This window comes from Cinclus cinclus, chromosome 3, assembly GCF_963662255.1.
Source record: "Cinclus cinclus chromosome 3, bCinCin1.1, whole genome shotgun sequence".
Taxonomy (NCBI): Eukaryota; Metazoa; Chordata; class Aves; order Passeriformes; family Cinclidae; genus Cinclus; species Cinclus cinclus.
In genome coordinates this window covers 26,561,736-26,585,527 of record NC_085048.1, presented here as the reverse complement: position 1 = coordinate 26,585,527, position 23,792 = coordinate 26,561,736, and the positions used below count along the sequence as shown (strand labels likewise).

General features: G+C 35.3%; 1 protein-coding gene across 1 annotated transcript in view; it reads left to right on the top strand.

Annotated features, from left to right (window-relative positions):
• The window catches only part of EYS (eyes shut homolog), a 706,383-nt gene that overhangs the window by 166,185 nt on the left and 516,406 nt on the right, over positions 1 to 23,792 (top strand). The window contains exons 12-13 of the mRNA XM_062489770.1: positions 12,771 to 12,884; positions 15,153 to 15,275. Coding sequence (XP_062345754.1) covers positions 12,771 to 12,884; positions 15,153 to 15,275 — 237 coding nt within the window. The remainder of the gene's footprint in view (positions 1 to 12,770; positions 12,885 to 15,152; positions 15,276 to 23,792) is intronic.

Genomic DNA, 23,792 nt, shown 5'->3' with positions numbered 1-23,792 from the left:
AAGCAGCAATTTCTAGTCACAATTGCTCTCAAGGTTGTGGTAGGAATACTTAGAAATGGGCATCTAGATTTGATTCCCTAGAAATAATTTTTCTCTTTGAATGAAAAGATACAGCTTTGACATGAGAATGTCACAGATGGAGTGGCTTCACTCATTAAAGAGATTCAATACTATATTTATTAATATAAAACAGCAATTTGACCAAGTTTGATAGTAAGTGCAATGGTTAAACACGATTCAGTGGCAACAGTATGCTTGATAATTTATTATATAGACAATAAAGTCAGACTAAATTATCAGGGAGATATCCCCTTTGATTCAGGAAGGACACCCTTGAATTCTAAAAGTCTTCTCACACAGGAGTTTGGGTGCAAGTGACCCTCTACTAGTCTGAAATTTGTTCAATATTTATGTCTAAATGTTTATACGTGCATAATCAATCAATTATATCAGTTACATTTCAAATTTTAGCATGCTATAAATCACTTACCAAGGGTCTGTTGCTGCAAGGAGTGTCTCAGACACTAGGAGTAACCTTGAGAGGTGGCCCTATTAAGAGCAATGTCCTGCTGTACAGTTCACTGTCATACAAAAGAGCTCAACTCCTTAGAGAGAAAGATAATTTAATTATTATTAATTTAACTACATTCTGATCACAGAAGTTATTCTATCATACTTGGCTTGAGCCAGATCTTGACCCATTATTTTTGGGTAATAAGAGGGGCCTTAGGTTAGCTCTTGGCTATTGTGTTGTTATCTGTCTCCCTCATATACACAATGAGTCCTGTGCACCCATCACAACTGCTACTGGTGGTTATCACTTGAGCAGAGTTATGGGAAATAAAGGTCAGGTTTCAGGACAGCACTTTGTTACCCACAAGAAAAGATTATTGAAATATATGTCTGAGAAGTAGGTTGAAGTACTCCCTATTTGAATAAAAAAAATAGGAATCAGAAATATAAACTTTATGCTTGAACCAATGCTCACGGAAGTTAGCAAAAGGGATGGATGTAAGGGAATTTGTTTAAGTCTTTGTAAAAACAAAGATAAATTCTTACATACCGTTAGGCTATGGAAGTACAAAGGAACCGAAGCAGATCTCAGGATCTCAAGCAGTGTTTTTACTTATACACATACTTTATGTGTATAACAGACTGACTCTTCTCACACAGGTGAGATAACATCGGTGATAGGAGGTGAACTTGAATAGGGACCATACCCTGTGCGGAAGATTCAATGAATAAATTATCTGCTGGCAGATGTCTTGTGTTTCCTTTTAGATGGGACTTGTTGAGGTCTGATACAACCTCAGATTTTATTTGCTTTGCTAATCTTTAATTTATTTTCAAATACGCCATAGTGATAATCCTCAAAACAATTTTTTACAAAGCGTGTGGATAATAGAGATGAGCTCTGTCTTTGGTAGCTAATCATTGCTGTTGTCTATCATCTTAATGCTTCATCTAACCATGTGAATTTAGTTTATCAAAAATACTTCAATGAAATCTTAACTTCTCATTTTTCTGTGTTCGGGATGATAATTTCCAAAGCACCCTAAGGTCATAAGTGCCTGATTTCCATTGACTACTAGTTGCATTTAAACATCTGATTTCCCCCTCACAAAGTAGGTGGGGGAGAATTACCAGATTTTACTGAAAGTAACACCACAGGTCACATATCTAAGTACTTGAATTCATTAAATTGTATTTAAGATTCCCTCTGTATCAGGTTCTTTTATAAACAATAAATATTTTTAGCCTTTATCTGCAGCACACACCATGTTATCTAATACATTCTCTACTGTTGCTATATCAAAGATTTTAGCCAGCCTATTGACCTTTAAATTCTGCTGTCCTCCCTTCCCCCTGCAATTGATTTTTTTGTCATGGATCTTAATTTTATGACTGAAAATATTTCTGTGTAACTCAGTGTACTGAAAATATTTCTGAAGGAAATATGAAGACCATGTTAACTCTTCCAAAAGAAGCATTTATTTCACAGCCAGAAGCTTTCAGGAGTGAGAAAAGAGGTGACCACTGATTCAATGACTTGAGTAGTTCCTGACAGTCACGTATTTCTGTGACTTACAGTGCTTCTGTAATTATCTGATTCCCACAACATTTCCATTAAGAAATAACTACTGTCTTTCTAAGATCTGTTATGACCTTCAACCTACTTTTAATTTTTAAATTGAAGCATATGAAGTGTGATCATATTTATGACTTGTATAGGTTATGTTCAGAACTTTAAGCAACTCATGTTCAGTGTGGCTAGGTCAAAACTGGTTACAATTCAAAGATGTTTTTGTTTGCTTTACAAACTCTATATATTTTTTTACAAAATCAACTAGAATGCTAAACCTAAAGTGAAAGTCAGTTGTACAATGTGTGTGGACAACAATATGCTGATTTTTACCTGTCACATCCCAAATCTGTGTTAACATTCGAGTGATCCTTTTCTCTCTGGTACTCTATAAATAGCTCTACCAGAGAGCTATTTATTTTGCTTTCCTTCTTAATTTATTACGTCATGCTTTCCCACTAGGTAGTTTCAATCATAAAATATAACAGATATTGGAGAATGAAATTAAATTTAACTTTCAAAGGTGGTTCCCTCCAAAGCGTGAATGAGTCACATTGTTTAGGTTGCCTGTGGGATATCATTAAATGTGTTTTAAGTGCTTGTATTTTAGGACAATGCTTGTTTGATGTTTTTACCAGCATAAGGCTCACTTTTAAAAGGAAAAAATTCTAACTACATAACTAAGAAAACACAGAACTATTGGCTTTTCAAACTGCATTGCTTTCTGCCATGTTTCCTTACCTATTGTGGAAACAAGAATCCTTGTGGACAATGTCAGAAAGTTACTTTGTTACCTGGCACAAGAGATATTAAACAATGCTAAATGAGGTTTTCATGCTGTGTAAATTTATCCTGAACAGACAGACTTCCTATCATTTTCTTCATTTTTGTTCAGTAAATAAGGACATTCAGGCCTGTATTTCACTAAAGAGAAGACATCAGAAAAAAAAATTGATCAAATACAAATTACGCAAAGAGGTGAAATTTAAAATGAACTCTAGAAAATGGAAAAGGACAGAGGAGTGATCAAGAAAATGCACAATTTCGAAGTAGCATGAAGCACTTTCAAATTGAAAGTCCTATAAATATATGTCTATTAATAAATTAACTGACTATAATGTTGACTAAACATATTTAGAGTAGTTCAGGCTTTTATGAGAAAAAAAGATAATAGTCTTTGAGTAAGGAATTAATGGTTCTTTAAAGAAAATCACTGATGACGAAGATAATCAGAGGTGATAAATGAGGTATTAGTATATATATATATATAAATATATATATACACATATATGGGTACATGTGAAAGAGCAAGATTAAAATTATTTATTTAAAGAAATCCAAGATGATGAGGTTTCAGAATACTTGGATTGGAGAAAGCAGATGGAAATTTGAGTAAATGAGGAGTATGTACTCTATTTTTTTAGATTATGGGGACACAAATGATTGATTTTTTTATTAAGTGGCTTTGTTTGCATATTTTATCTATAGTTGGTGAATTTCTGTTGTGGGTAAATTTGCAAAGAAACATCTTGATTCAGCCTAAAAACAGAGTTTTTACACTTAGTAGAGATTAATTGAAGGTAATTCTGATAATTTGTTTTACATTCAGTTCTCTCACACTACATGAAAATAAAAACTTTGGGGTTAGGTAGTTTTATTCAGTATACAGGGTAAAAAAAGGCTTGATTTTCAGTTGCTATGTATCATTAACTCATGCTGGATCTTCATTGTCATGCAGTACAAATTTGAATGACTTCTTTTTTTTTTCCTCATCATAATTTCACGCTGTAGTGCCAGAATGATAGACTCATAATGGGCTCCCTGTAGACACATAGAGAAATCATTTTGTCGTGGTTATCTCACCTTGTAACAGCACCGAAAGCAGTTGGTCTCCATGGTCTTGCATTAAACTGTCACATCATTGTTAAAATCCTCTGTTTCAGGAAATGGTGACACTACATCTTGAGTGCTGTGAAAAATAATGACTTCATTGCCCATACTCAGTGGCTCTGTAAAACCAGATTACTCATTTACTTATATGGGAGGGAAAACATTTTTCAATACTAAGCGATCGTAGCAATTAAACATTTTTTTTTTTGGCTTGTTTAGCTGTCTCAGATTGATCATACCAACATTTTACCACCCCAGTAGCAAATTTGGAAGCATTTTCTTTTATTTTGTACTTTGGCTTGCCCTGATTTTCCAGCCATTTTAAATATATGCTAAACAGGATATTTTTACTTATGATTATTTATTTTTCATATTAAACAGAGCTCAGTTACTCCCTTCAGAGATACTTACTTGATTTTTAAAAATATTTTGGATATTCATTTCCCAGGGGTTTTTTTTGTTTTTGTTTTTATTCTGACCATAGTTGCACACTGGTTCACTGAAATCCTAGATGGAAAAGAAATTTATTATCCTGCTACTATAAGAGAAAAAAATTACTCTGACACCAATAGGTTGCCTCTAAGGTCAAATCTTTTGTTATTTAATAAAAGCTCCCATTTTAATCACGCAACTAGAAAGCAGCATCTTTCTATACCAGAAAGTTATGATAATGAGCTGGACTATCTTTGATTACTTACCAAACAATTTATATTTGGTATATTAATGACACATATAAGAGTGGTAAAGATAAGAGTTACACTCCTTTTTCATTGTAAGTAAAGCTACATTCTCTGTCAAGGAAAGCCACATTTTTTGAGCCTATTCAAAATGACTTGTTTGGTGCCAATCCAGCCATGATCATGGGCAACAAAGCAATCGACACTCCCCAGTGAATCTGGATAATGGGGTTTATTTCAAAACAAAGCTGATGAGAACTTTTACTGTAGCTGCTATCCCTCTTACACCCTTTCAGTGCTACGTCTGCCGTGGTTTGATTTTGTGGGACCATCAGGCAGAAAGGCACGCTGCTTCATGCTGAGCTGCTGCTCAGTCATCAGTCTTGAGCTTACCAAGCACAGTCCCTGTGCATAACGTGCCTTTTTATTTTCACCACACATCTCTCTGATCTACAGGCTCCTGCTACTCTTCCACAATCTTTCTTCCAGTCAAGATCTTCAAGTTTTTTCTTATTACCCCTCTTTTCTACAACACCACTTATTGTTTGCAGGAGCTGCTGCTGTTCAGCGCCAACTCTCTCTGAAAGCTTGAACGGCCCTCTCTCCCCTGTTCCCTCAGCCTAACCATATTATTAAATGGATGCTGCTGTCATGGCATCTCAACTGGAAGATCCATGACATGCAACCTTTATTTGATCATGGTGTTATCAAAGATTACAATAAGGCCATGCAGTGAGTGCAGCTAAGAAGTTGCAGACTTCTGCTTGAGTGCGCTACCCACAGCCAAATCCCCAATTATCTACTGTCTGCTAGCATTTATGATTTAAGCTTTTAGTTTTTTCCCTCTGATAGTCACACTAAGGATTTCTATTCTGATGAATGGTTACCAAATTTCAGGGATGTCAATTCAAACAGTTTCACTGGGATTCATACTCAGCAACTTTGCCTCACAAATTGTGGAAAATTTGGGAGCTTCCATTACATTCTTTATTAATGCAGAATTTGCCAGCAAGAGGCAAAAAATAACATTCAACTTTGTTCAAATGCTACATGCTGTGAACTATTTGTCATTTAGATTTAAGGTAAATCTTCAGATAATCTGTAAATTTGTGTTTGGGTTTTTGCTAGGGTAAAATTTTGTCCTGAGTAGTTTGCTTTTAAGGAGATCTAATTTAAATAAACTTAGAAATCTAAGGATGTGTGAATTCATTAATGAACTATTGAATTATTTAAAATAAATTAACAATGCTCTATGTCCCCTGAGATACTTATCTGGGAAAAAATCCATGCAACATCCATGTTGTGCATCTGCTGGGCAATGGCAGTGTCACAGTTTCTTGCATGAGAATTTTGCTCTCTTTGACAGAACAGTCAGAATAGAAAAATAGAGTAACACAACTCTACAAAAAAAAAAAAAACCAAAAAAAACCCCAAGAAACAGAACAACACCAATAAGAAAGGAAAGCAGATACCCAGATGAAAAAATGGCAAGTAAAAACATTTCCTTAAATCCTTTTATACTGCCTTTAATGCCTTTTCACCAAGGCAAATCTTGAATATATAAATATGTTGCATTTTCTTACAACTGATTCAAAAAATTCATATTTTTTCCTTATATTTAAGCTATAAATCTTGCTATTTTTTTCACTTGAGCTGCAAGTCCTGAAAGTCACAAATGTTAGCAGAGATTCCTCAGGCCTAGATACACAAATGAAACCCTAGTTGCTACTGTGCTCCCTGCAGTAACAGGTATGTTTAGCATCTTTCTTGGAACAGAGCTCTTTGTCCTGTTGTGGCAGCTTTTTATCTGTGGGAGGTACCCCTATGCTGTTCCTTTGTTTTGATGTGGCTTTATAAATTTGTCTGCTGCAATGACATCCTCTCAAAAAGAAAGATACTAATGGTAAAAGAAAAAAAAAAAGGCAAAAAAACAAGGAAATATTTTTTTACAGGAATGGAGGAAACCCTGCTGATGCTTTTCATCTTTAAACAAAAATTTCATGGGGCATTTAATGGAAAATTAGAATAGGTTGAAGGAAAAGCTTGGGAAATATCCTGCAGTGCATAAGTAAAATCAGCAAGCCTCAGCTTGCACGATTTTTATAAAATCACCCTGTCAGAGGATATGGTTTTGTATTCAGGCCCAGTGTACGGTTTGTGGGACATCTCCCACCCACAAATCTGTCTTTATTTTTGTTTGCAAGGGCAAATCAAACAGGTGTGGGTTTTTTGTTTGCTTGATTTGTTTTGTTTTAAATAATGCAATACATGTACTATCTGCTATATGTTTGTTCATAATTCCTATTGAAATTTGTTCAGTAGTCTTCAACCAGCTGTTGAGAAAGCTTTATTTCCTATACAAATAATTCTGACACTTGTACAAGATAATTTCATTGTGCCCGTTGTCTCCTTGTTCTGAAGTTTTCCGCTTTTTTTTTTTTTTAATACTTGCCTCAGACAACTGAAGGCTCAAAAATAAAAATATTAGATGAAAGCCTATTATAGATGAAGGGTGGTTTGCAGAAGACAAGATAACTAAATTATGGATATCCCCCTTCTCTTCTTCACCCCATGGAAATAGTAATGGCTTAACCTTGATTGGCCAGATGTAAAAGAAATCGTCTATATGGAGATTTAGAACACTGAAACATCTGGTAGATGAGATTTGTTCTTTAACTCTTCTAGAGTAATCTAGGTCAGTGGAATTTCATAAAAGCATAACAGTTTGCTATATTGTATCTCTTGCATGTTTTTATTATTTCCTTCTTAATACTTGAATTCACCTAGTATGCATATACACACAAACCATATTAAAAGAGTGATTAAGATTTCAGTATCTGGAAAAGCCAGAATTAATGTTGCCAGTGTGATTTCCTGTACCATCTCTGTTCCTCTCTACTAATCTGGGGATAAGTAATTTCTTTTTGTTTACATTATGCTATTTCTGTACATGTACTTCAACACTCCTATGAGTCAGTTAAATTCCAGAATACTGGGTGTGTCTTCTGTCTAGAGGATTAGTTAAAATTTTAGGTTAAGTGGTACTAACTCCTTTCTCTGCTTTTTTGCTGGATTTTAACAGTTGAGGAGAATTTCATTATTAATAATAATATTGGGTACAGTGACAGTTAAATTATAAATGTAATCTTGATTTTCTGAGAAAAAAATTTAATCACATTTGGGTTACTAATATGTGTACTTAATACAAAGCTGGCATGTTCTATGAAAATTGTTCTGCAAGGAATTTTATATTGTCTCTTTAATTTTAAATACTATTGCAATTCATATATGCAAATTTAAGAAGCTCGTGAGAATGATGAGTACTTCTGTAACAACCTGTAATGCATGTGTGTGCTGGTAGAATCTCTCTGTTGATGTTTTCTACTATGTAAATTAAATTTGTAAGTGATAATATCACTTTATACCTGTAATATTTATTCTTTAACTTAAATAGTTCACATTTTCTGTCGGTTTTTCTCATTGACAAAGTTAACAGAAACACTTGTATCGCCTTTCAGCCTACATTTTGCTACACCAGAAAAACTAGAATTTTTGAGTCCTCTGTTCCGTGACAGGCTTTCAATTTCCCAGGTCGTTCTGCCAGCCTGTTTTTTTTTTGTTATAGAACCGTAGAACAACCCAGTTGGAAAGAGACCTCACAAGATCACTTTGTCCAACCTTTGATTAGAAAGGGAGCCTTGGTGAGAGTGTCTAGCACCCTGTCCAATTGTCTCTTGAAATCCCCCAGTGACAGTGAACCTACCATGTCCTTGGGAGGTTGTCCCCGTGAAGGTTCTTACTGGAAGAAGCATCTTCCTTACATCTTCTTGAAAAAGCTGTGTTTTTCTCTGATGAGACCCTTCCTTTTGTTTTGCCAATATTCATTTGAAATAGAAAATACTGTGACATTTTTTTTGCCTAACATCCAACCAGCTCTGGAGACTGAGACCGCTGAGATTTTTAATGAAGTAATGATCTTTTTTTGGAACAAAAACATAAAAAAATCTCAGCAAGAAGAGTTCACACATCATTACTTGATGTGTGAGTTTCACAACTCGAGTTCAGTTTCTCAATGCACTTTATTTTTCAATTGCACCTGTGTGCAAGAGTTTCATATATAACATACTTTAGTAACTGGCTTAATTTGACATTTTAAGAGTTGAGACTTTAAAGACTATAACATAAAACATTTTCCAGTTTTATGCTTTTATCCTTTAAAAATGTCTAGGAGTCTCACCACTACATGAAATTATTACTTTGATGTAAAGTGTCTAAATTCAAACTCCTAGATAATCCTAGACCACATTTGTACTGGTAAAATTTAGTAGAAGCTAATAGAGCTATACAAAAGTTGGACATATGTTGTTTTATTTCTACAAACACAAGTATATTAAAAACTGAATTTAATAGCAAAGATTTCTTGCCATTAGTGAATAAGGATTAGCTCCAGTTGATTTAAGCATCCAGGGAGGATGTGTCCCACTTTTCTGACATATTCATAATGCAGATTTCCTTTTTTTCATTGATGACTTTCTGCTAAGAATGAGAATGTAGAATCATAATTCTCAGGTATCTATAAATATTAGAAACTGATATTTATTTCATATTTCTATTGAAACAACTGATTTCTTTAGATTTGACCTAGAGTTTCTAGAATTATGTATGACACACAGAAAACATTTTTCCACATATGATTTATTCCTTAATATTAGGCAACAGAAAATAATGTTGAGGCTTTTACATATGAAATATGTTTATGAGTCAGATAACTGCATATATATTTTAACAGACTATTTACAATTCTGTGAATATTACTTTATGTTTAAAACAACTTCATATATGTAAAAGAGTCCTGCAAGCAATGCTGCTTTCACAAAATTACTTCCCAGTAAATATTATTACTTTTCTTGACTGTTTGCTTTATCTTAGATTTATATTGGATAAGGAAACTATGGCTAGTGCCAATGGAAATAAAGATCTCATCCTCATCTGAGGAGGAAGCCCAAATAAAGAGCTATAAAACTTGAGAACTGAAAATATTTAGTGCAGTGTAAGTGTGTGTTGACAAAAAAAGGGATGTAATTATATCTTTAGTAAATAATTATATGGTTTTTTCAGTTTTGACCCCAGAAACTCTAGATTAAATCACAAATATTATCAATACATTTTTACATAGAAGATTCCTATAAATGTTTTCTCAACTGCTTGAAAGGATTTATATATGGGACACATGCCTTTAATTTAACTGCATGGAAATATTTATTCAGGACTAGGTGTCTCTGTGATATCTCTTATCATTGGCTAATGGAGAGAGGAGCTGGATAGATGAAGGAATTAAATTTTTTCCGGGTTCATAGAGCACTGTGTTGGCTCTGCCAAAGTCATCTCATGAGATTAGAGGGTAGAGCACAAAGGTTTGGAGCACTCATACAGAGAAATTTATTTTCATATTTTCATATGTATGGAAGTGATTAACTTATATAAAAATGCAGAAATATTTATATTTTAATTAAATAATTTCTTTTTATTTTGTTGCCTAACAATGTTATGATTTCACAAGCAAGTATGAATACATGGATTATAACGCAGCTAAAATCATTCCTCAGCTCACTCTTGATTTTAAAATAATACAAGTGAAGCTTTTTTCCCTCATCTTCTTTCAGCCCACTAAGTGAGTTATTTAATGTTTGTGAAAGAAGTGTCATTTGTTGGCATGTTGATCAGCAAGAAATAAACATAATCAAAATATATTATATTATATTACATTACATTACATTACATTATATTAGAATAATTCTATGTTCTATGTCAGCAGAAACAATTTAAGATAAATACAAACTACATTTATATTGTTCTCTGTCTGCAGGATATATTAAAAATGTGAAAAGAAGAAATAAAGTTCTATCAATATGTTTTCCTTCCAGCTCTTTCAGACTGGATAATTCACACAGTATGCACCAAATTCTATTAAAGACAGATTTTTAGTTATGCCTTCCATTTGTTCCCTTCTGATCCATAAGTTTACAAAACAGCAACGAAGTAAAGCATATAATGAAAAACTTTACAAATTAGCTTCTGCTACCCTCAGCTCTGTGTTTTCCCCTATGATATTTCCTTTTGCCTGCTAGTCCTGCTCTAACACAAATCCTCAGAATGTCAGGTGCAACTGCTGGATATTTACATCGCTCCTGAGAAAGGGTGACCTGGTCATGGCACACCACAGGGAGCTGCTGCAGCATCACTGCCACACATGTTGAGAGCTGGGGCATCAGGAGTCACTTCTCAGATTTCATAATGGTTCACACGGTAGGATCAAAATGTGGGGATTTTTTTCTGATCCTGAAATGGCAGCTGTAGCTCCTAAAACATTTTAATGCCATCAGCAAGACCTATAAAGATGCTAAGTATTTATTTTAAAAATTACCTAATGTGCTTCCCAATAGCTCCTTTAAGAAGTCCTCCGCCAGGTGTTGTTTTGCAAAAATAATTTATGAATAGGCATAAATGATTAAAAAAAAGAACAGCTTGAAAAGTTTTTTTTGCCCACGTTTAAGAATGAGGTGCTGCTCTCTGTCCATCTGTACTTGTTAATTTTCTGTCCTTTTAAATAAAAATATCCAAAATAAACCTTATTTAGGCCAGACTTCAGATAGTTGTTTCCAATCTGAATTAGTTTCCAACTAGATAGCTAGTTCTCAGTTATAGGTGTTAGAAGCTAACATTTTCAGAAGAACATAACTTCTAGAAAACAATCCTATCTTGTTAAAACTTTAAAAAGTCATGTGTAAAAGCTAAATTAAAGTAGGTTGTAAGCTATGCCTAACCACTTTTATTTTCATACAGGTCATAATGTTCTAAACCACAGGCAAAAGGAATTTGTCTTGCAGTTATTTATTACACTCACATGCAAAACAGCTTTTTATTCTTATTTTCTTCTCTGAATTTAATATTTTAAGTGTATAAAGCATGAGATCATTTCACTGGTGTCAATAATTTTCTAAGCCCCCTCCCCTCAAAGTTTCTTTGATATTGAGTGAGTATCACCAAAAAAAAAAAAATAAGTCTTGATTCACATCACATGCCCTTTAGAATAATTTTTCATTATACTTCAGATTAAATCTTTCACCTTTGGTTGCTATTTATGAAAATATCAATTCATCTTGTCTTCGATTAGCACATGTAACTTAGGGACAAGTGGGCAACTCTGCTCTGTTTCCCCACAATGAAAGTTAATTAATTTTTTTTTTTTTTTTTGCTTTGTCTGTTTACGAAACAATTTCTCTCCCTGTGTTCCTCTCCTGTCGGGACACCATGGCAGCCCCCACTGCTGGTGCTGCAGTGCCTGTGCCCTGTACAGTGTCTCAAAGTACCTGCAAGAAATGACGAAACTGAGCTACTCTTTCCTTATGAAAGTTTAATTAGCCCTCAGATTTTTTGTTCTAATGATGTGCACTTTCCTTCCTTTAGAAACAAACCCAACAGCCTTATGTGCCATAACTGGGCCGTGCACATCACATGTCCTGAGACGTGACTTGTGAGCACATCTTTGCTGTGCCTCAGTACATTGGTACTCTGTATTTTGTTACTCTCCACAGCAATAAGGACAACACGGTGGATAGAATATAATCTAGAAGCTCTTTCTAATATTGATGTGGCAAAATTTATAAAAAGGTACTGAGGAACCTGTTGTTGTGGAAGGTGTCCCTGCCCTTGGCAGAAGGCTTGGAACTATTTAATCTTTATGGTCAATGAAACCCAAAACATTCTGTGATTATATCATAAAAAATACTAAAATTACTCTAATACAAGAAAAACACTTGAAAATCTCTACCTTGTTTTCATACAGCTATGAATGTCTTCTTGCATTCTGGAAGCATTTCCTACTTGATTCATTGCTTTATTCCATCAATAGAGATGCATTTGTAATATTGAATAAGAAATGGATAAAATTTAACTATTTTTAAATAAAATACAGAAAATCTGACTTAAAATTTCCTTTTCCAGGGAAATATGGATCATAAGTCCACAGGGTTTTAGTTAAATAATTTGAAATATATGTTTCATGCTAATAGCATACATAATGAAAAAGAAAATCAAAACTTATCTCACTTCATTTGCAGGTTTTTCAGGCCAGTACTGTGAAACAGAAATGAATGAGTGTGATTCAGGTCCCTGCTTGAATGGTGCTGTTTGTCAGAATTATGTCAACAGCTATGATTGCTTTTGCCCTGAAGGTAAGTTGTTTAAAATAATTTATTCTTATTATCTTTGACAATTTTCAAAACTTCCTGCAGTTTGCAAAACATCTTCTTGACAGGCTTCAAAGCCATTGTTAAAACTGCCTTTCCATGAAAGTTCATTCCTTTCCAAAGTCATGTTGGCATCTTTGTCCACCGTGTCTACCAAAACAACCATGATCATCAAGATTGGAGGCAAATTAAGAACAGACATATACTTGCAAATACTACTTTTTTTTTTTTTTTTCAGAGAGAACATAATGATTTTAGCAAAGTTTGAAGCAGTGGAGAAAACACAAATGAAGAGTACATGAGCTCCATGGAAAATATCATCAATAAGCTTACAAAAAATATTTTTACATTCCTTAATAATGTGCAGACTTCTGACTGATCATAGCAAGCTACAATGACCATAATGACTTTAATAGGCAATCACTAAAAAACTCTATTAGAACTTTCACAGACAAAAAGAATATGATTTTCAGCACCTGTTGTCCGTTTCTTTAAAAATGCACAGTGCTTGTTGTTATCAGCATTGTATGAAAAATTAGTGGTTTTAGTAAAAAAATTAGTCAAAGAAAAACTAAAATGTTTTATAACATTTAAAATTAGAGTTTCTTTCTGAAATGCTTTAGCAGATGGGTTTATTATGAATATTTTAAAGTGGATTTTTACTTAAAAATAAAGCCAAGGTAGGTCATTTATAACCTGGTATGGTCTGTTTTAATTATTTTTTAAATTTTAATCTTCAAGTTATACTATTTTCTAAATATGGACTCATGGTAGCTGATTTCAGAGCTGACAATATTTCAAGTATGTATGTGTTATAAAAGGCATTCCAGTAGCGATAACTTCAGAAACTGATCACAGGAAATGAAATTTCCACAAATAATTCTCATAAGAGCAGCCTCTGTCATTAGTCAGCTTAAATTAGAAGCCAAAACAGATACTGGAAAGTAGCTGGAAATTAACCTTGGAAAAGATAATTTTGCTGTTTAAGCCTGCCTGACCAGCTTATACAAAAATAAATCCTGGCATCTGCATTGCTGATTTTGTGGCTTACTTGTTACCTGTGAGACATGGGTCTGATTAAACTTAAAATGCAAATAAGAGCTGTTATTTTATACATTATTAATGAATTAAGGGTAATTCTAAGGCTTTATGACTTAAGGATCAGTGGAAATTGGTTCCCTGGTCAGTTTGAGAAATTATAGGAATATGGGTTGCACTGAGGGTACCGATAGCTTAGCATTAGTCATGGTCTTCCTGCAGCCCTGGCCTGTGGCAGCACTAATGACCCTCATTTTGTACCATGACCATGAATTAGAATACATTTACAAGAGCATGAAATGTCAGATATTGGAGAGGAGGTTTTCTAGCAATTTCAAATACAAAGAAACACTGTTGGGCCTCTGGGTTTGCTAAAAGTTGTTGTAAAACAAGAAACTGGGGTTGTTTAGTCTGGAGAAGAGAAGGCTCAGGGGAACCTCACTGCTCTCCACAACTAACTGAAAGGAGGTTTTATTGAAGTGGGGATCTGTCTCTCTGCCATGTCTCTAGTGAAAGGATGAGAGGAAATGGCCCTAAATTGTGTCAGGGGAGGTTCAGATTAGAAATTAATACCTAAGGAAAAAAATCGCTGAAAGAGTGGTTAGAAAGAGAAACAATTTTCCAGGGAGGTAGTGAAGTCACCATCTCTGGAAGTCTTCGAGAGGCGTCTGGATATGTCACCTGGGGAGATGGTTCAGGGGTCATTGTGGTGATGCTGGGTTGTCAGTGGGCCTGGATGATCTAGAAAGATTTTTGCAACCTTGATAATTCTGGGGTTCTGTAAAACAAATAAAGAGAAATTAGAAAAGCAGCTATTTGAGAACTGATTTTAGAAGAGATTTTAAGAGTTGATTCTTATTTTGACAGATGTCCAAATCTCAGCTTCATTTCATCTGTAAAGTTGTCAAAATGGCAGCAGATGCATAAATTATTAAGTCTCTGCTCAACTAAAAATTGAACTAGATGAATGAACATAGTGAATCCTAAAAATGTGCTTTAATTTATTGACTCCTTTTAAAGTTTATTTGACAGAAAAAAATGGACTTTCCTATTAATGACAGAGTAGAAAAAAAATTTCAAACAATCTTTCCGTAAGGATTCAAGATAATTTTTTTTCAAGAGTAAATTGAAAACAAGGGAGCTAAGACATTGCTTCAGAAAAATAAGGCACAGATACAGCTGAATAATGCATAACTCTTTGGTTTTATTTCCAAGGATTTGAAGGCCTGAACTGTGAAATCAACTTTGATGAGTGCACTTATGGCTTCTGTAAAAGCAATTCCACTTGTTTAGACCTGGTTGCAGACTACAGCTGTGCTTGTCCTCCAGGATTCACTGGTAAGATTTCTTTTAACTTGGAAAAGACATGAAATAGTTAAACTACTTATTTTCTCTTCTGAAATTAATTGCACTTTGCTCAGTGTTTTAGCATTAATAAAAATAAAATCAACTGTGTGATTGCTAATCTGTTTTAATTTCTATACTAATATGATAATTAAAGCATTTTGTGCATAGAAAGCAAAATTGTATTTTGCATAGAAGAAAAGAAAACTGTTCAAAAACACTTAGTCTATGAAACATAGGTGAGCGTGCTATTTTTTTTTTCCAGAAGATTTTATCACAGCCAAACAAGGACACAATTTTAGCAAGATGGCACTTTGTTCCCTTTAAGAGAGGTGCCATCAGATCCTTATGATAAATTCTTGTTAAGTTGCACAATTATTTGCATGTCTAACAGGTTTAAGAAAATAGCTCTTGCATCAGGAAGAATCTTCAAGGCTCTATTTTCTGCCAGAAGCAGCTAACAGGATTATGGGGAAATAAATAAAACTGCCTACAAAATATGCCATCTAAAGAACTATGTCAGGCACTGAACACTGATTTTCAGCTGCTGATTTCAGAGGCAAATGGAGCAGCTCTAGTCATAAGTAGTAACAGGAAGACAAGTACTAGCAATCTAAGAAATCATAAACAATTAGTGGATCTTGCACTAAAAAGCCAAAGAGATTTGTCCAGAGAGCTCAAAATGTGTGGGGACCAGTGGAGAGGAAAGGGGAAAAAATGGAAGAGATCCATTAGGGAAAATTGAAAAGTCAAAAAAGCAAGTAGAACAGTGAAGGATGAGGAGACAAAATTAAGTCAGTTGCAAATAGAGCATTTCAGGTTGGTAGTAACACCAGTGATGTTCAACTTAGATATTCTTCATTCATATTTTGTCATTGGTTAAAAGTAGGAAGATGTGACATAAGAAATCTAAGACACTATACAGGGATTTAGAATCTGTGAAAATAATGGTAGTTGCAATTGCCACTGACATCTGTGAGTTTTCTTGATTTGTGCAAACAGATTCTTGTATTATTTATTCAGCATTAAAAACCTGAGATGTGATATATTTACCATAAGATCTTATTCTTTTTACTTTGGCAACTGGCTTTGCTGTCATGAGTTTGTATAGTATGTCTATTTGGCATCAATTTTGAAAATAACAAAGGTGATTACAAAGTATTTGTTACTATAGATAGAAGTTTAATGCAACAATTTTAAAAGAAGCTTTTAAAACTCTCTCTGGTACTACTAGAATTAAAATGGAAAAAGTGTAACTTTTTGGCAGTAGGTTGTTAACTGTCAGTTTGAACTGGGTAATGCAGGGAAAGCTGTTCATTTGAAAATACAGCAACACTGTATTGGGATGTGATGGAGTCCACATTGCAGAACCAGAACTACAAATTAATGTGTGTCACTAAGGAAGGTTGGTATATGAGTTCCTGGTATATGAGAGTATATGTTCCTTAGGAGGAACTCTTTATCCTATATTCATACTGATGGAAACAGTTTGCCAGTACCATCCTTGCTCATTCCAAGACAAGAAGGATTCAGGATCTGTGAATAGTAAAAAAGTTACTAGTGAGTTATAAGTAGATTTTAAGGGATACCTTGAGGCCTTACATTGAAGACATACAAGTTCACATTACTGCATAACAGGCTCATATGAAAAAAGTTCAATTTTCTCCTGTGTTTCCTATGTGAGAGACTTTCCACCACTAATATGCCATTTATCTCACATCATATTGTCTCTTTTTTTGTGAGACAGGACAGCTCCCACAAGAAAACCAATAAGCTTACTCACTGGAATGAGAAATAGGGATGAGGATGCTCTTGATTATACTGAATAGTTTTGGATATCTTGTTAGGTCTATTCTCTCCAAGCCTTCCAACAACTGCTTCAGCCTCTCTAGGAAGAGTCTGTGGTGAAAAATACTGGATATTTGGGCTTCTATCTTCTACAAAAGGCAAACAGTGGCAAAAGAGTGTTCCATGTTCTTCTGAGTTTAAAGATTTATATAAATGGCATGCAAAGATAACACTTTATCACTTTTAGTGATACACTCAAATGCTATTTAAGGGCTAAAGGAAACATAGTGTGTATGTATATAAAATTTTTATCTGCTTAACATTTAAGCAATGTAGAAATTGCACAATTAATGTAGAAAAGCACAATAAACAGAGCAGTTAACTGATAACAATTAGCTCTGATGAAGGCACATGTTGCAAAGTTCATCAACAGATCTGCTAACATCCTGTCAATCACATATTTCAGACTTCTGATGGAACTTGATCAACGAAGCAGCATTAGAAAAAGTCCACTAAATGTGTAAGAATGATGTTTGCCTTTTATTTTCTTTTATATGCACTTTTGTTTTCCTATCATGTTAAAAGCAATTTCAAAAAAAAGTTTACCTTTAGCATCTTAGCTGGTCAGGTACAAAATTGTCATAGGCCTGGTTGTTTGCTTACTTTCCTGTTTACTGTCTGTGCATGGCAACATAAATTGGGATTGGGACCACATGCCTCATGCACTAAAGCTCTGATGGAAGGGTAGCATTGGACAGGAGAGCCTCCTGGAATGGCCTAGGATGAATCCCCCTTGAACCAGGCTGTGGTGCCCCACAGGTGGTGGATCTTTGTCCTTCCCTGAGAACAGAGCTGGGAAGAGGCAGTGTCTGTGTGCAGCAGGGAGCAGGGCTGGATGGTGGAAGCAATTCTCTCCTGCTGAGGAAAGCCGGCAGAACAGGAACACCCAAAACATCTGGGAGGGTCTTGAGGGAGCCCTCTTGCAGCTTCTCCTGTGGCTGAATTGTTTGTTACTGAAAGGGTGAGCACCAGAATTCTGGCAGCCTTTGGAACTTGCTGCATAGAATTTCCATTACTCTGTCCAAGACAGGCAGCTCCTGGGAAAGACCAGGAAAATACATTCTCTACAATCAAAGCTTTCTCTCAAATGCCCTCCTATGGCAATTTGCTTACACAGGTGTTGGGGGTACAGTAATTATCCCATAGTAAAGAGCTACTGGACAAATAGACATATAGCAGAGCTGCTACCTCCTTCCCTCAAGGTATTTTATTCGATTTTGCCAATTAGAAGGGTTTTGAGAACATCTGGAGGTTGAGATAGGTAAAGACAGTCCAAGTCTGTTAAACTGGCTAGCCTCAAAATTAGAAAACATCTTGCTTAACACATCCAAACCTGAAGATAGGTGAAGTCAGGAATTTTAATATTGAGCAGTGGGACACCTTTAGTCTATTAGGTAGTAAGAAACCTCAAATTAAAACATCAGTGGGAAGGTGCTGAACTCATCAATGATACAGAAGGAGAAGGCAATTTTATGAGGTATGATTACTGACCATTGTCATCATTTGAGGGAATTTTATAAGCAGTTGGGACTAAAGAACTCTTTAATTCAGTGGTTTTGGATGAGAAAGCATAGGGTTTTAATCTTAAATGAATGATTGGATTATATTTTTTCCATTGCAAACCCTTTTCCTATTTTAAATGTTTGAAAAGGTTTATTTATTTATTTATTTATTTAGTTATTTATTTATTTATTTATAGCATTTCAAAGCTGTTCATGTAAATGGATGAGTCCTATGCTAGTAAGGTGACCCCAGTGAATACTGGGTAGAAAAAAACATGATTTCAAAGTGATTTTTGTTTCATCACCTAGCAGTGTTTTGTAGTTATAGTTTATATGCATGAGATTCTTAATCTGACTTCTTCACTTATATCATGGCCCATATGAATTCTCTATGTGTGAAATTATCTTTCCTCTAAGTTTTGCCCATGTCTCACTGTTTACCGTTTTAATGAGACAGTATGCATTAACAGTCAGAATCTACCATCAGTCACGTGTTCACTTAAATTTACACAAGAGACTAAATAAATATGCAAGCCCTTTAATATGTATTCTGAAGATCAAATCTGCATAGTTTCCTTTGTCTCATACTATTGGGCTTTAAGAATTCTCTAATAGATATTGTGGCTAAGAAAGTGGGCACTGCAACACTGAACATTTGAAAACCAAAATTACACAAGGATGTGCAAGGTCTTTCAGCTCAGCTCAAGCTGTCACAAGACATAGGATAATATCTTTCTCTGGACTTTCAAAAATCTTTCCTGTGTATTCTTTTCCTGTGGTATTCTAAGCTTTGTATTCAGTAAGCTTGCAAAAGCTGTTCTATTTTATATATATTTTACCAGACATAGATGCTTTTAGTTAGTATCTGCACAATTGCACAATTACATCCTCTTTTCCTCATTAATCATAAAAATTACAATTCCAAACAATTCAAGGCAAAAAAAACCCAAAAAACTGGTCTGAGAGATCTACCTCTACCCAAAAAGAGGTTCTAGCAAGGTGGGGGTTGGTCTCTTCTCCCAGACAGCTAGTGACAGACAGCTGCACCTAGGGGGGAGGTTCAAGTTGGGCATCAGGAAGAATTTTTTAATGGAAAGGGTTGTCAAGCATTTCAATGGGCTGACAGGGAAGTGGTGGAAGAGTCATGAACACTGGAGATGTTCAAGAAATGACTGGACATGGCCCTTAGTGCTATGGTTTAGTTTGACATAGTAGTGATTGGTCAACGGCTAGACTTGATGTCGGTGGTCTATTCGAATCTAATTGATTCATTGTGGTCCATGGATGCTGATCCACCCTTAGAGTCAGCCACAGAAACTCAGTCTTTCTTGAATATTGTGCACCACATTATTGCTCCACATCAATCAGCCCTTATGGCCATCACAAAGGCAGCTTAAAAGCCAGGTCTTCTCTGTAATGTCCCCTAATGACCCTAATTTAAACAGCATGCCTCTGTCTGAGCTCTAATAAAGGTGCTAAGATCTTTCAAACAAACAAAAAACAACCTGGAAGCTGATGATTGAGAGAGGGATGGTTCCCCAGGCTCCTGGCCAGCAGAGCTCTGGCTCATAGCAGGCCATGGAGGACTGAAGGGCTGACTTCCTTTCCCTTGCTCAGCTGGAACAGCACAGATGGGCTGCTGGTTGCTACAAACACTGTAAATGGCAGGCTGCTGAGAGCAGGCTTCCCACGGTGGGGTGTGCAAACTTAACATACTGAAGAATAAACAACATTTATGCATGCATGGAAATGAATCCACTATGTATTTCTGAATTATTAGAGAATATTTATTGTCATGTCATGTGTAAGTGTACCTGCTTTCCTTGGAAGGAATTCAGGTTAGAACGTTTGAATGGGAAAAAAATTCAGTAGAGTGGATAAAAATCTGTTTAAGTTTCATCATGCTGGAAATTACTTTACATAAAAATTTTGAGAAAATAATACATAAAAGTTAATTAATTGCATGGAAGAAAAGCAAACCAGTTGGGTTTTTTTCCCAGTCATTTTAAATATAAGCAAAGTTGCTCTTTTTTTTTGTGAGAAATCAAATGGCACCTTGCTCCAATAGTATTGCACCTGCAAATACTTAGCATGATTGGTTTAAATTAGAGGGTGAATAATAATAGTTGGAACCACCCGACAAAAGTTAAGTAAATTCTTCAGTCAAAATTTTAATTAGCTCTGTGGAATTTACTTTATCTTTGCTCTTCTGAAGGTGTTATGAGATTGATGCTGGGAAAAGTCTGTTGTTTAACATTGCCTCTGCAATATCAACTGGCATAATACTGGATCTTTTGATACTAAATTATATTAATCATTATATACTGGGTTGCCTTTTTAGAGAATGAAACAATTATCTTTTGACAGCCTTTGCTTTGATAGAGCCATACAATAAAAGGTATGACACTATCAGTTTTGGTATGACCACACTAAATAGGAACATCATTTGGTGCCATCTTCAGTAACTTGCTGACTTTTTTTTTTTTGTTTGTTTTTCTTCTTTAGCTTTCATATTTGTCACGATTTTTTTTCTTTATTTTCTGTCAATTCCCTATCCCTAGCAGTGTAAAGGACCAGGCTGGATGAGGCATTATGCAACTTGGTCTCATGGAAAGTGTTCCTGCCTATCACAGGGGGTTGGCACTAAATGATCTGTGAAGTCATTTCCAAACCAAAGCATCCCATGATTCTATGGATCTAACACCAACCTGGCCACTAGACAAGTCCTGAGGCCCTTGCTCTCAGCTTGACACCTGAGCAGTGGCTAGCAATGGCAGTGCCACGTCTACTGGGCTTCAGTCACCACAGCTTGACTGTCTTCACTTAAGTAGTGAGTTCACCAGAGACTACTGAGGAATCTTGAGGCAGAAGGGCGAATGTGTTAATTGCACAATGATGTGTTTTAGAGCTGTTTACGCAACTTTCATATTTTTTTTTTCCCCTTGGCACATTGGAAGTCAGGCAGAAAATGGAATAGCATTAGCAATTTGCTCTGGTAACAGTAGAACAATACCTTGCTCCTAGTTATCCTAGTAGCCCCCAAAACCTCCAAGAAGAGGCTATACTCATTTCACACGGTGACAATGATGCTACAGAGCCCGGTGCCTCAGGATAGGCTGTTACTGTCACCTGTCTCACTAAATTGTTTTGATGTTTTCCCAGGAAAGACACAGAGAGGGCTACAGGATGAGTGTATTTATCCTGCAAGTCTTCTAGCAATCCATAGATTGCTGATTGCACACTCTATATTAGGTCTGTGTACCAGAAGGAAGTTAATGTTGGCCATTAACCACCTTGTACTGAACCTAATTACTCTAGTTTTGATTAAAACACACAATGAATCCAAAACCATTCAACCCTGATTTGAATGCATGAAAGGAAGCCAGAATTTCACTGGCATTTTTTCCTAGTAGTAATCAGCATCAGATTTAGAAGTTTATATCAAATATTTTATTTAAATTTTTGTCTTCAACTTTGAGCTATTGCATCTCATTACCTTTTCAACACAAAATGAAAAAGCTCATGCTACTCAAGTTATTTTCTCTTTGTAAAGATACTTATACACTCTAATCGAGTCACTTTTTTGGTTTTGTTTCTTCTAAATGAAACAGATGGAGCTCTTTATGCCTTTGCCGACAGCATGATTTCTTCAGTTGTTGAATAAATTCTGTAGCTTTTCTTGCATCCTTCCCACTTATTTTTAAATATGGAACATTCTAATCAATGTTTTATACAGAGGTATTTCACACATCACTGTTCGTCTTTTGTTTTATTTAAATACATCTGAGATTATGTTTTTTCTCACAGCACTGCAATAGCGCTCGTACATTGAAATCTTCAGCAGTTCTTTTCAAATTGCTTTTGTTGTTTCCCCACATACAGCTCAGCTACAGTTCAGTAGCTATAATCTGCATGCTTTTTTCTGTGCTTGTATCTGAAAACTACAAGTGACCAGAAGTGACCTGCAGTACATTGGAAAATGTACTGTTTAGCTAAACAAAAGTTATCACAAGATTTCACTTGGTGCATAGGCTTGGTCCCCAGCAGAAAGGAGATGCAGGAAAAGAAGGGAGAGTGGACATGAGGGATGTGTTTAAAAGTCAGTGTTGAAATAACAGAGTAAGGTCTTTTCACATTTGCCTACAGGAAAAGAGACTCAGGGAAGTATAAAATACCTCACTTGCCTCATTATGGTTTTCTCAAGAGAAAAAATTGAGGGCTGAAATGCGCCAGGAGTTGTACTGCTTTCTTTGGAAAGATAGGCCTTTGTATCTGTTGTCCCTGTGTAATTTCAACCATGTGCATTTATAGTGTGCAGGAAGAATGTATTCATCTCTTCCTGCTAGTGTTACACTTAGACTGCTTCTCATCTGCTGCTAGCCTGGGCTCACCTCTCTTTTATACCACCAATGTAGAAACATGTTTTGATGGAGAAATAGAGACACAGATTTGGATAGAAGCACTAGGTTCCAAAATAAGAGCAGTCATCACACACGAAGTAACTTAAGACCTTTACCATAAGGCAAAGCAAGTTTCCAGACAATCCAGCTCATTACACAAACATAAGCCTTTAGACCTCATTCAGTGTTACAAAGAGAATTTATGCCCTGTAAATTATATAATCACAACAATAGAACAAAATGCTAATTATAATCTGTTTCATTCTTATCCAGAAAAAAAACATATAATATACTATGTTGCTTTCTCACCTATGCATCTTCTTGAAGATGTCAAACAATTAGTTATTTTCTTGGGGGAATCTTTCCAGTGTGATGTTACACTAACCATTGCAAGGATTTCCTTATTGTCTAATACTTCACTGCAGTTTAAATGCATTACTTCTCACCCTGTCAACTATGAATACAGCAAACTGATGATTTTTGCAAAAGTACATTTTTATTTTATGATTGTCATCACATTTCTATGCAAATTTTCATTATTGAGACTTTACAGGTCCATTTATTCATCCTAAAAGGTCATACTTCTGAGCTGTTTGTCATTCTTAACATGCTCATATGGACTCTCATTTGGCCCACAATTTTCGTGGATGCACCTCACACAATTTTCGTGGATGCACCTCACTGCACAATGCAAAGCACTTCAAAAGCTCCAGTAAGATGAGAATGGAAGGGTAATTTTATGATTCTAAGTAGATATGTTT